This window comes from Columba livia, chromosome 10, assembly GCF_036013475.1.
Source record: "Columba livia isolate bColLiv1 breed racing homer chromosome 10, bColLiv1.pat.W.v2, whole genome shotgun sequence".
NCBI classification, from domain to species: Eukaryota; Metazoa; Chordata; class Aves; order Columbiformes; family Columbidae; genus Columba; species Columba livia.
This window is the reverse complement of record NC_088611.1, coordinates 8787774-8801419: the sequence shown is the minus strand read 5'-3', so window position 1 is coordinate 8801419 and position 13646 is coordinate 8787774. Positions and strand designations below refer to the sequence as shown.

The window sequence follows — 13646 nt, the reverse complement described above, 5'->3', positions numbered from 1 at the left end:
GTGTACATTTGGAATACATTATTAGCTGTCAGAGATGACAGGACAAGTGAACCAAGCTGACAGTATTTTAGATTAAGGAATCATCTTGCTACCTAATTATACTGAAGTCAAACTCCAGAAAAGTGGGAGTGAAGAGGACAAATGGGGTATTTGCCCTCAGTCATCTGTGTAGGATGTTCTTCTCTTGTAATGGTGCTCTGATGGCAGTTTAAGCTAAGCTAACATCTCTGGCCCAACATAACACCCGCTGGAAGCTCAAGCACAAAAAAGAGCAGAGTGAAGACAGAACACTCTTAAAAACACAAAGAACTCACCTCACAGGTCTTTTCATTGAAATGCTTCTGAGCGCTTTAAGAGCTACTACGGAGGACAACTTGCAGCACACCTAGGTGGATGCAAACCACCGCCAAACTGTTTTGCCACCTGTTTATTTCCAGTTTGGCACGGTCACCTTTAGTGCAAATAGTTTGAAACCCAGCACTTGGGACCCGATGTACATCCTGACCCAGCTACAGGGTGAGGCAGGACAAGTGGCCATCTGTGTGTCTTTGAGAGGCCAGCGCCAAACCGCAAGTGCTCCCCAGAAATAGCCAGCCAAGGAGTGCACTTCAAAACCTTTGCGCAGGCAGGGCTAGATGGTTTTGTTCATTTTTCAAAATGAAGAATCACACAGAGATGATGGTCTCCCTCCTACTCAAAATACTGATAAATGACCATTCACTAAATCCCTCCAAGAGAGCTATGGGCAGGCTCCTCCTTAGCACTGCTCCTAATGCTCCCTCATGCTCCACAGACCCAACAGAGCATTTTGACATCATTCGTGGAACCAGAAAAGGAGACAGAGGATTGAAAACACACTCTGTACAAATGCAAGTTATGCCAAACTGAGCATTCTCTTTAAGAGGACACCTTTTTTCATTATCTATGTATTAAACTGAATGTACACGAAATTTTGGAAAACAGACTAACGTCACATGAACAGCCAGCATGCTATAGTGAATTTTCTCAAGAGAATATTTAAAGTAGTCAATTAACAATAAGTAAACAGTAATAATAAGTAAACAACCAGTAAACACTCTGAAAGTGAGATGAGTCTGAACATTTTTCATTCATTTTTATATCATAAAAGTACCACTATTTATAAAATTTGAGAGTCATTTTTGTAATTTCAAAAACAGGTTTAATGATATGTATTTACAATATGAAATAAGAACTATAACTGAAAATTTAACAGGTGACAGTTTTGCAAATGAAATTAAATTTTAATTATAATCCATTACTATTTGAACTAAGTACTTTAAATCACATTGGAGAGTAAGTTGGGCAATATGACTACTTTTGTCAAAATAATTAATGTTAATGTAAAATATTAAAATATGCTAATACCCTAAAACAGCAACAGGAAAGAAGGATACAAGAGGCTAATTTATCCTATTTCATTCTTTGAAAACTACTGTTTTCTTTTGCCTGTGTGGAAAGCTATTTTATGTTGTTGATGGTGAAGACTGAATGTTATGTACTTTTGCAATGAAGTCTAACACAAGAATTATTCTGTGAAGTGGATGGTTCGACTTTTTTCTCCCTGCCTGTATTTTCAGATAAGTGTTCTATATTTGAATGTGCTATCTTTAAATACTTTTCACTTATTTTCTCAGCGCTCAAGATGAACCAACATAATCGTCTCAAGCAGAAAATGCTTTTAGGTTTTCCCTAAAAGTCTTTACTTCCCCCCTCTTTTTTCTTAAGAGTATTTTTTTTCTTTTTACTAAACTTGAATGTTCAAAAGAAATGCCACATTGGCTACACTTTGTGGACTTAATAAATAAATAATTAAATAAACACCCAATAACCACAAACAAACTACATCATACAAACATGTCCAAATTTTAAAGACAGTCAAAATTCAAAGCATAGTTCAAGCTGATTGATTTTTTGTAAATATTTCAATTGTATCATGACAATGAAGGCTCCAGATTTGCAGAGCCCTTAAAGTATGCATTTAGGAAATACAGTAGCTGTTCCAAGATTTGTACATACCTCCCTGAAAATCTTAACAGATACATATCCCTGAACCTCCCAAGCACAATCAACATGAGCTATTGCTCCCTCCTCAAAACAATGTATCTAGCAAGTTCATTTTCTGGATTAAAGTTTTCTTTAATACACATTAGTACTTGGAGACCAACAAGAGAAAATTCATTCTGAACAGGGAAAGAAAAAAAAAAAAAAGATGAAAAGGTTGATTTACAAAGACTTTAATTACATCACAAGAATTTTGTAATGAAGGCATTCCTGAACTCCTAAAAAATAAATGATTAAGCATCAGATGAAATATTTCCCTGAAGTTTTTGCGGCTTTTGTTTTCATTCTGTGGAAGTTAAACACTGAGAAAGCCAATGCATAAGAAGAAGCAACTGAGTTTTTCAGGTTTTGCACCCTCCCCCCACCTCTAAGCAACAGCTTTCTGTGGACTCGGCTAACCTGAATTTTCAGGCATGTAAGAGTTAGATAAAGATTTAATCAATGCACTTGTGCTCCCTGCTATGATTCAGAAGGGTCTGCAGACAAAATCCCTAATTTCCATTAAACCGATCTGTCCGTTACATAGGCAGTGCAGGTGTGAGAGAAACTCGTTGTACCTTTTGCCTTCATTTCTTTTGCTCACCAGCAATGTGCCTGGGGACAGTCTGAGCACTTGTATTGCAGCTCCGTGATGGGAAAGAAGGCTGAGAATAAGAGAAGCCCATGGACGTTCCAATGGACAGAAACTTTCCCCCTGCCCTTTCAGAATTCATAGCAGTATCTGTTTACCAATACACACATTTCTTGGGAAACTCAAAGAACTAAAAAGCAAAGAAGCAATAAGTGATCCACTTGATATCTGCATCAGAATAGATTTGCTAATCATTCGTCAAAGATCCTAATCTCCACACATTTGGCAAAAGCAATCCTTATGTCCTACGGCAATAAGCAAGAAAAATATTTGCTATACCTTTAAATATTCCTCAAACTATGACTGTCAAGGTTATGTATTATGCTACCAAATATTCCACTGACTGTCTGTGGATTGATAACCACCTTTCCATTTCCAGTGTAGTATAATTTGCCAGCACATAAATAAAGCTCTTAATGCTTTGAGAACAGAAATTCATCACTTATGAAAGAGACCAGTAAAACTATGAGCAAAATCCAAATGATACCAAGAGTAACTAGGAACAATTACAGTTAAAATATTAAATGTGAATATAAAAATATTACTGAAAGCCTTTCTTTTGTTGACAGTAATTAACACTATTGTAGCCATCTTTCTTTTCTTCATTTTGTCTTTATTCTGTCATTTAAAACTATTTATAGTGGCACTGGGTTGGTTCACCATAATATCCTTCTACCCACAACCGTTTATAATTGTTTTCTCCACTAATTTTATAAACCTAATGGTATTTTTTTCCCTTTCCATCTGCAGATAAAAAATAATCTTACTATGTGTAAAAAGAAAAAAAAAAAAAAACAACAAAATCGGGATCAGAAGAGCACCTATTGAGCAGCACAGTTTTAAAGAGTGCATGTGGATATTCATTTTTTCTTCCTTCTAATTCTGCCGATGTAAATTAGCTCAAGGAAGGAACAGAGTGGAGAGTGAAAAAGTCTTCATTCTGTATTTACAAGTAGTGAGCCTAGCAAAGTAATAAGTTTTGACATTTAAGACCTTTCTATCTTCTGTTATGAAATATGAATCTTCTGATATGAAATATGAATGATTATTTGCTTCTCTTCTCAAGAATGCCATTCCCAATCTAGCATTGATCAAAGTGATAGAAAGTCAGACTAAAAATACAGTGTAATAAAATACACAGTGGACATTGAAGATGGTGTACATTTAAATCAGTCTTTAAAAAAATCAGTACAAAATTCACCTGGAATATTCTTTCCTGTTGCCTCCATTTTTCTTTAGGCACTGTGGGAAGCAACTGTTTTTCAATTTACAAGTCAACAAAACTACAATCTAAATACTAAACCCGACCATGCAAATGTGTTTTACCCCAGTAAATGCTCTTAATTGGCACAATGACATAGCAGTGACAATCTTAGCTTCCCCAATTTAACAGGTTTTACAAGAGTCCTCCAGTATGCAGGAACGTAAACTGGAGATTACACCGCAACAATTCTTAATTCACAGATTATATATTAAGAAATGAAAGGTAGAAAATTATGCAGGTTGGTGTTACTTTAAAATCATTTAAAACCATAGTGGAAGGAATAGCAAATGGATTATTTTACACATAATTATGTCTGCACCGAGACACCTGGCTGTAAGAAAACAGAATATGCAATGGACCTAGGACACTGGCAATTGTCCTGTAGTAAATTACATTTTATATATTTGATCTTTGATATAAAAGTAAGATATTTATACTGCTGGGAATTGTTCTGAGCTGTAAGGTGCACAAAAGATCCAAAGCTTTGCAGGTCCTGTCAGTGTTTAGACAACAACAATGTGGTTACCCATGATCAGCTCAATAACCTACAGATCCTGCAGATTAGTACTTCCACTTAGAGTTAAATGCTCCTGCAACATAATATGCATTAAATGTATTTTTAATACAACATATTCATTCAAGCCAGACTTCTTTTAAATTTAAATGAGTAAAAAATGCAACACATATACTGTCCCCTATATTCAGAACTGTAGTTAAGTTCCAAATACACTCAAGAAAACAGCAAAGTACTTGTGGGTTATTTGTAAATAAAAGTTACATTCATTTACTACAGTATTCAATATTAATTCTTTAACAAGCTTTTATGAACAAGTTTATTCAGAGCACTGCAAAATATTCCTATGGAGAAAGAAACTACCTTTCACTCTCAGCTTTGGATTGACCTGCCATGATCTCTGTGTTCATCCAGCCAAGTTCATTTTGCACTCACCAACATATCCCTTTATTTCAAAAAAAAAAAACCCAACATGTATTAATCAGGACACTAATTTATCAGTATTTGCTTGGAAATGCATGGATGTACATGTAGTTTCATGCTTTGCTTACATATATATGCAAAAAAAAGATGCAATAGTAAATTGAATCTGTTCATATTACACATATAAACCTCAAACCCACATGTATATATATCCACCTACTAAATTGTGCAAACCAGATATGTTTATGAATAAGCAAAAACATTTCAAACATATACATTACACTTTTTTAACTGTGCATAAACAATATCATCCTAATTGTATCTGAAAATAAAGACTGGTGTAAAAATCTTTGGTGGAAAAAAAATCCATTGCTCTTCATTGCAAATGTTTGTTAAATGTAAATGCTGATATTCTGCTCCTTGGAAGAGCATTTGTCTGCATGTGGAATTTCATGATAAAAAGCTTTAAAGTCCTGGGTTACTCTAGATAAACCCCACTGGCTTACTGATGCATGAATGCACCGAAATTGAATTACTGTACAACAGCAATTACTTTTCACAGTAGAGTTATAATGAGAATCAGCTTCACAATGAACACCAGGTAGCTACAGTAGGAAAAGTTAATAAAAAGAAATCTCTTATTTGCATTTTCTGCCACAGCAATGATAGTTGCCCTAAAGAAAAATAAACCTTAACACTTGATTTACCATCTGACAAGTAAATCAACAATCATTTTTACAGGATTATCTTTACTTGCAAAGAAACACTAATGAAAATAGAAATTTAACTGCATAGCTTAAGTTTTAATAATAGTTTTCTGAATGTTCCCTAACAATCTATTTATCTTTAGTTTTGCTTTCTTTTTCACTTCCCTCTATCTTCCATTGATTTTTTTTTCTTATTTCACCATTAACTAGGAAAAATAAAAATAAAATGAGTAGTTTTAACTTCACTTTTTTTTTCCGTTATCAAGTTTGTTGCAGCAGTCAATTGCTACCAAGCATTATACCATTGTGCTCTATTCCTTTTCAGTTTCAAATTATTGGATTCACTAAAGTATCATAAAGTCTTCTAAAAGTTATAAAAAACAAAACAAAAAGAACCCACACACAAATCACAGCTAACTTCAAATTAAGATGGATAAGCACATTTCCTACCCGTGGAATCACTAAAAGTCCAGGAAAATCAACCAAAGCAATGCCACAAGTGACAGCGAGCTACACAAGGCTCTCAAAGGGATCATTTAGGTTTGGCTATAAAAGTAAACCCACTGCTGAACAATGCAGGAAACATTCCCACTTACTCCACCTTATAGGCAGTAAGATTTTTACCCAACTTGAATGTCTTAGTCTTAAAGGCAAATGGATACCATCTACATTTGCCACAGCTAGAAGCAAAGCATCAGCAACATTGAATTAAAACTGCTCTTCTGTGGTTTTAACTTCAAAGATCATAAATATTTCAAAATAAAATCTGAAGTTGCCTCTCTGAAATTTGATCAAATAGGGCAGTATTAGGAAGGAAATGGTTAACAGGAATATCCTGAACTGACATAAATCTGAAGTAATATTGAACACTGGAGAGGCAGGGTGGAAAAAAAACTTGCTTGCAAGGATTTCCATCAGTAAGTAGACGACAAAAGGTTATATAATTGGTTTAGCACTTCCAGTTTTCCATTTATTTTATGTATCTGACAGCACAAAAATAGGACATTCTGTGATAGGATAATTGCATACTGAAGGGTAATTCAAACAGGGGATGAATATGATAAAAATCGCACTGAACCAACTAATCACTATGAAAAGCAATGAGACAGAAAGATAAAAATTCAACCAGAATATAAAGGGGGAGGATAGAGAAGAGAGTTCAAATGTGATTAGTAGCTTCGAACAAGTTAATGTGTTTGAAAGCATAAAGCAAAACAAAAAATTGGAAGGTCTTTCCAAGCCATCCTATTTCCATATTTCCAGGTCTTTCTTCTTGGCCTTTTCTACAAATTAAACATTTTATATACTGTAGCATTCTGAATAGTTGTCACAGATTGTTACATCTGTGAGAACCTGAAAAAGTATGATGATTAAAATATTTTATCTAAACCATATTTTAAAATCAAGCCATGGATTTTGATGTCTACTTGAAGCTAATTCAATGAGCAGTGTAGGCTTACGATTTGGGGTCACACTGAAACACGTTTTCTGAGCACTCAGATTTGAAGCCTTGCAATGGTTATCCCATTATTTCTAGTGCTGAGAAATATTTTGTAAGGTACTCTTCACTTAGTATTGGCCCCAATATTTCTGCCACCGTGTCTAAAATATTACTCTGAATTCTAGGTTTCAGTTCTCTTCATACAAGTTTCCATCAAAAGCTTATCTCAAAATTCTATTATTTTAGAAGTGAGGTGATGCAACATTACTCTGCCTCAGTATGGAGCAGATGTCTTGGGTCCAGAGGAGCTTTGTGACTCCTGTCTCACCTCTCCAGGTTTGAGGAGGGAAGCAGCTATGATGTGCCAAAGACAGAACTCATTCAAAACCTGCACTGTACTGAAGGATTTTGTACTCACCAGGAAATCAAGCACTACTTACCATGAGAACATAAAAGGTCACTCTTGCAACCAAGACAGACCACTTTATGTAATTATGCAAAAAAATAACCACCTTATTGGAAGGTACACCAAAGAGAACATTTTTTTAGAATGTGACCCTTCCTTTCTAAAGATAGAAACCTCTCAAAGAAGGGTCTTGATTTCAGTCACTTTTTGCAGCACTAAAACCCTTTGACACAATACTCTAGGCATGGCCTAACTTCAAAGAATTTGGGCTTGTTTTTACCCTGAGCATGATGGCCTATATTGGTTCTATTTTTTTCCTTCCTTAGACAAAAACAATGTCTGTATGAACAGGCCAAACCTGTTCAAAACACTCTCAAACATTAGAAAACATTCACTGCAAAGCTTTAACTGAGAGACAAACTGGCCTTCCCAAGAGCGCTCCACTCCAAGGGTACAGAGCTCCACTTTCCTCTTGTGCTGCTTGCAGGTCACTTCCCGCTCTACACAATGCTGCTCCAAGAACAGCTATTTCACATCATTATGATGATGTGGCAGCAGTTCTCTCTGCTAAGGAATAAGGAAAGCAATCCCCACCCCAAGTCAATATTCTACAGGCTTATGGAAGAAGCTCTTGCACACATCTTAAAGTGCAGTTATTCTCTGAAAATCAGACTAAAAATAGAACTGCTGGGTTCCATGTTTATTGTCTTTCTCTGCTTTCCTGCCAAGTGTGCTCAGTTTACAAGCTGAGACATGTTTTACTTTGCTGCCAACCCAAAAAATTCAACCTCTAAAACATCGCCAAATTCCTTCCTCCCTTTTGCACCATAGCAAAAAATAAAAGGCTGACGGTGAAATTGTATCTAGAGTTACACAAATAGAATCCCTGTCCTTGGGTGATGCCTAAAGCTCCACAGTTAAGATACAAAGACCTTCAACTCAATTGAGCCGACATATCTGGCTGAAATAGAGTAGCTGGTAGTAAATAGCATCAGCAAAATGTACTGTTGGTCTGTTGATTTAGGTGATGTAACAGGAACTACTGTTACAGTCACCTAAATTTCTAGCAAAAAATAATGTAAAATCAAAGCTACAACAGGAAGACCTGTTATTCTTTAGGACATGCATGTTACAGTGAACTCCTATTCAATATAGTATAACACAGAAGGCAGAACTTACTTTTTTCCAAATGGTAAATCTAATCTAATAGGATGCCAAAGCTACTACAAAAGTATGACCAGAAGGGAGACCAATGTAGCTCAATGTAGCTACTTAGTGATCATTAATACGCTGCCTTTAGGTGATGTAGTACTTAGAACAATTAGAGGAATTTCAGATTTAGCCCCATTTGAGGCATCTGTATCATCTAGACTTGAACTAAAGGGCAGTTATTGAACTCAGAAGATTATTTGCAATGCTACAATAGTGAGCAGTGAAATTAAGTTGCTTTAGTTTAACACTTTGACATCTGACATTTTCATGAACAACCATGTGGATTTACGTTTTACTGAAAACTAGTGATACTTTACAGACTCATTGGGAAACTGGTAGTCCAAACCTAGTTAACGCTCTCTTGCATTTCTATATTGATGCTATAAATAACTTATATCTATTCTCTTGAACACTGATCCTAAAGTATTTCTGAACACTTTAGCATTTCCGCTTCAGCACCTTCAATCACTAATACACCCGCCAGAGCAAAGCCTAAATTATATACTTAGTTTTACATCACAGAATGAAATAGCAGATTGATCTGCTACTTACCCTTACAGCTTCAGACTTTTTGTGAAACATTTCTTCCATATTCTTTGCTAGCTTTTTCACAAGCTGAAGGCCATCAATTTCTTCTATTGCAACATCCTTCTCATATTCTTTGTATTTCTGGAAGAAGAAGAAGAAAAAAAAAAAAAATATTAGGGAAAAGTTATTCACAGTGAACCGGCTGAATTTTTGACAACTAATTATTAGTTTCATATTACACTTTTGCTGACATTCTTCATTTGTTTGATGTCTATATGCATGACAGAAGGCTGTTTTGTGCCATTCCCCTTTGAAATGTTTAAATTGTCCCTCCCTGCAACTGTACAACAGCCCAAAAAAGCAGTAAAAAGCCTTTATATTCCATCTAAAAGTCATTTAAAACCAGTGATATGCTTGGCAATCCACTGCACCTTAGCAATCTAGAATCCTCCTCCTCAGCTGAACTTGTAGATGTGTATTTCATGAACTTTATACCATATTTACATTATGAATATTTATCATACAAGTTTATCTAGACATTCTTAACTTCCCATGCAAAGGAAACCCTAAATAAACCACATAAACACGAATCTTTATCTGAAAGCAAGCCTAAAAGTACCCTGTGTACAACATAGATGAGCATTAGCCTATAGATTCTTTTTGAGGTGTGAACAACTCTCAGACTGACTAAGCACTAAAAATACATTCAAAACAATTTTTATCCTCTATTTTCTGCATATCAGCATTTTTTATCAGTGTTTACAGTGAAGCTTGTAAGAATATCATATGCTAAAAACACATAATATTATTTGGAGTCAATCTTCAGAACATTTAACTACTGAGAACATCCCTCTTTCCCATATCATTCCACTATAGCCTGTATTCTAAGAAGTGATGGCTTTCAGCCTAGTTATGGTTTGCCTATCTCTGTTTAAAACACCTATGAGTTGTAATGAACTAGCCATTGCCCATCACCGAACCTTTAACCCAGGGCTGATCAAATTCATTTCCACTGAGGGCCGCACCAGCCTTGCAGTTGCCTTTTATGTGCTGCGTGTAATTTTAGGACTGCACAAATGTAGGCTTAACCTATTCCCATTATTGCATTATTGTACCTCCATGACACTGTGAGGCAGCTGAAAAGCATACCTGGCTTCTGCCAGCTTTAGCCCTATATGGGACAGGGGTGGGGGGAAATCTTCCAAATCTATAAAGTAAATTCTTAGTGCAACCCACAGCAAAATACCTGAGTCACTAAAATGAGCTGGTATCATTAAAAAAAAAAAAAAAAAAAAAAAAATTATAAAACTTTACTATAGAATTACAATTTTCTCCAAACTTTATATAACTTCAGAGAGAGAAGGAAGAATAAAAGCATGAAACAGTGGCTCAAAGCACCTGTATAAACACTAAAATCATCAAAACAGTAAGTTAAGACCAGTCATGCTCTGGCTGGTGATGGAAGTAAGAAATCAATTGTAAGCAAATGTCTGCACATACTGTATCCATTTCTTCTAACAAAACTAATTTTTCAAGCAAAGCGACACTCTGGACTTGCTATAGTCTTCATGCTTCTCTGTAAAAACTTGTCTGAATATTTTGATAGGCAAACAATATTTGATAAAATATTAGTTGCAGACAATTTCATAAGAATGGTAAAATACACAAAGTTGCCAGTAAATATGAGGGACACTGTATTTTTTTATACTCTGCAATTTTTCCCTTTTAATAACTATATATTTCCCACACTATTTCCAGTTATGAGGCTCTGTTCTAACTGAGATTTTAATATTAGTCTAAGGAATCTAAGAAACTTCAAGCAGACCACCTGCATTTTGCTCCCTAGAGGCAGGAGGACATATTTTTTTTCCCTTCTTCGTCTACATTTATATGCCATAAGCAGAGTTCTGATTTCAACTTTGCAAGCCCATTTATGCCATTACTAAACTTACTACTCTCCACTCTGAAAATATTCTTTTAGCATAGCATGGTGATTTGTCTAAAATAGCAAAAACATTGGGTTTTTTATTTACCGGAGAAAATACACAGTAGAGAACAGATAAATACACATTATTGTAATAAATAAATACTAACTGTGATAAAACGTCATAAATTAAAAGTCAATTGAAAACATTCCCAGTTTATTAATGATGTCAAAGTCTGTTCACATCCCACAGGATTTGAATCTGTGGTGAATTTAAAGCAGTGAAACAAAATGCAGTGTCATGAACAACTGTCGTATTTATTATGTCAACAGATAAAATACAAATCTAAATCACTTATTTCAAGCTGCACGGATCATGTTCAGCATCGCAAGTTCTGATGAAAATGGTTTCCTTCAGACTTGACCTTTGAGTTCTTCGGAAGTATTCTAAAATGCATCACTTCAAGAGACTGTTTTCAGGTCATCAGATTTATTGATTTAAGCATTGCCATCAAGTGAAGAAAACCAGGAGATTATTCACTGCCTTTGTCTGAAAAGCGAACGGTGCAGTTGAAGTCAACACATTTTCTAGAGAATCATATTGTATAGTCTATTACATTATTGTGAGAACATACTAAAAAGTCACCCTTCTCAATTTTTACTAACTGGTGCTTTTGAAAACTAATAACAACTTGCACTCAAAATAAATGGGAAAGATGTATTAACTGATGATTTATGATTTTATAATTATACTAGTTCATAACATGCAAATTCATTTTTTCCTAAATGTCAAAGTTCCAATGTTTAAAAAAAAAAAAAAAAAAAGGAAGAAACAGAAGATATTCCTTAAGTTATTTAAAAGACCACACATCTTGCATAGTGCATGTCTAGTCAATTGTTGGAAACCCATGTGCAACAAACTAGTATTTACTTGATCTGCAAGACCTTGGCAACCAAGAGGTTTAAATAATAAGAGGTTTACATAATATGTATTTTACATTCAGTATTTCATTTCCATAAAAATACTTCCATTATTTTTTCAGCCATCAATGGAAGGTTCCTAAACAGGAGAAATTATGTGGTTGGAAAAAACACCAGCTGTTTTCAGTATCCTTGTGATCTAGCAATTATGACTGGAGGGAAGAGGTGCCAGCATAATCTGTGCATGGCTATGCACTTTCTCATAGTGCATGAGACTGGGAATTTAGATCTAGAAAGCAGTTGATTTTACAGTAACTATTGATGAAAGAAACCTGAATCACAGAAGATAATGAGGAAGAAAAACAAAAACAAACAAAATTAAACGCATACACATACACTATAAGAAAGGGTGTCTTTAATAATGGATTCTCTTTCTTTAACCGCAGAAGCTGTCTGACCTCCGGGTTCTCATCATTTCCCTGCTACTAGATTTTACATATTAAATTTGTCTTCAATTTAAATAAATTAGCTAAAACAGCAAATATATAGTTCCTTCAAAATAAATTTGAAATAGTTTCTAAAGAAAGGTATTTATTTTCTTTAAATGTAATCTTGAGAAAACACCAATGTGCCACTACGGTAGCAATTAAGCAATAGGCTACCACAAAGCATGAAAAAAGGTCTCACTTCTGGGCCAGTCTGTACTTTATACTTCAGACATGCAAACTAGCCTGTATTACTAGTAAAGCCTTTGACACCATATTCTCCTGGAGAAACTGGCAGCTGGATGGCCGTACTCTCCGCTGGGTGAAGAACTGGCTGGATAGCTGCGCCTCAAGAGTTGTGAACAGAGTCAAACCCAGTTGGTAGTCGGCCATGAGTGGTGTTCCCCAGGGCTCAGTACTGGGGCCGGTTCTGTTTAATCTCTTTATCAGCGATCTGGACAAGGGGATTGAGTGCACCCTCAGTAAGTTTGCAGATGACACCAAGTTGGATGGGAGTGTTGATCTGCTGGAGGGCAGGAAGGCCATACACATGGATCTGGACTGGCTGGATCTATGAACCAAGGCCAAACTTAAGAGGTTCAACAAGAAAAGGTTGTGAAACACTGGAACAGGTTGCCAAGGAAGTAGTGGAGGCTCTATCCCTGGAGATGTTTAAAAGACATTAAGATGGGTTAGTGCTAGAGTTAGGTTATGGTTGGACTCAATGATCTTAAGTGTCTCTTTCAACCAAAATGATTCTATGATTCTATTACTAGTCTGCATGGTTCTTCCAAACAATGCCTTAAACAGCCATTTCCCTCCACTGTAAAAAATACAAAGTTGATGATTTTTTTTTTTTCTTTTAAAAAAGAACACCTCGCTATTTCTTTCAATATTCTATAATTTTATTCCAGTAAGAGACACTGGAAAATTCTCATCAACAGTTGTAACATACAGTAATATATTTCTACTAACATACAGTAATATATTTCTACTGTTATTAGCTTTACTATAAATAATTGACCTGCATAACAATAGGGTACAGAAAGTTAGAGTTACAGGTGGATATTTCTTTACATAAGTGGATTTCCAATTGTCTAAAAGATCG

General features: G+C 35.3%; 1 protein-coding gene across 9 annotated transcripts in view; it reads right to left on the bottom strand.

Moving 5' to 3' along the window:
- The window catches only part of CACNA2D3 (calcium voltage-gated channel auxiliary subunit alpha2delta 3), a 458229-nt gene that overhangs the window by 325298 nt on the left and 119285 nt on the right, over positions 1-13646 (bottom strand). For all 9 annotated transcript variants that reach the window (XR_010475065.1, XR_010475064.1, XM_065075322.1 and 6 more), the window contains one exon: positions 9233-9349. Coding sequence is in view for 7 of the 9 variants with exons in the window: in XM_065075320.1 (XP_064931392.1) it covers positions 9233-9349 (117 nt within the window). In the remaining 2 variants the exon portion in view is untranslated. The remainder of the gene's footprint in view (positions 1-9232; positions 9350-13646) is intronic.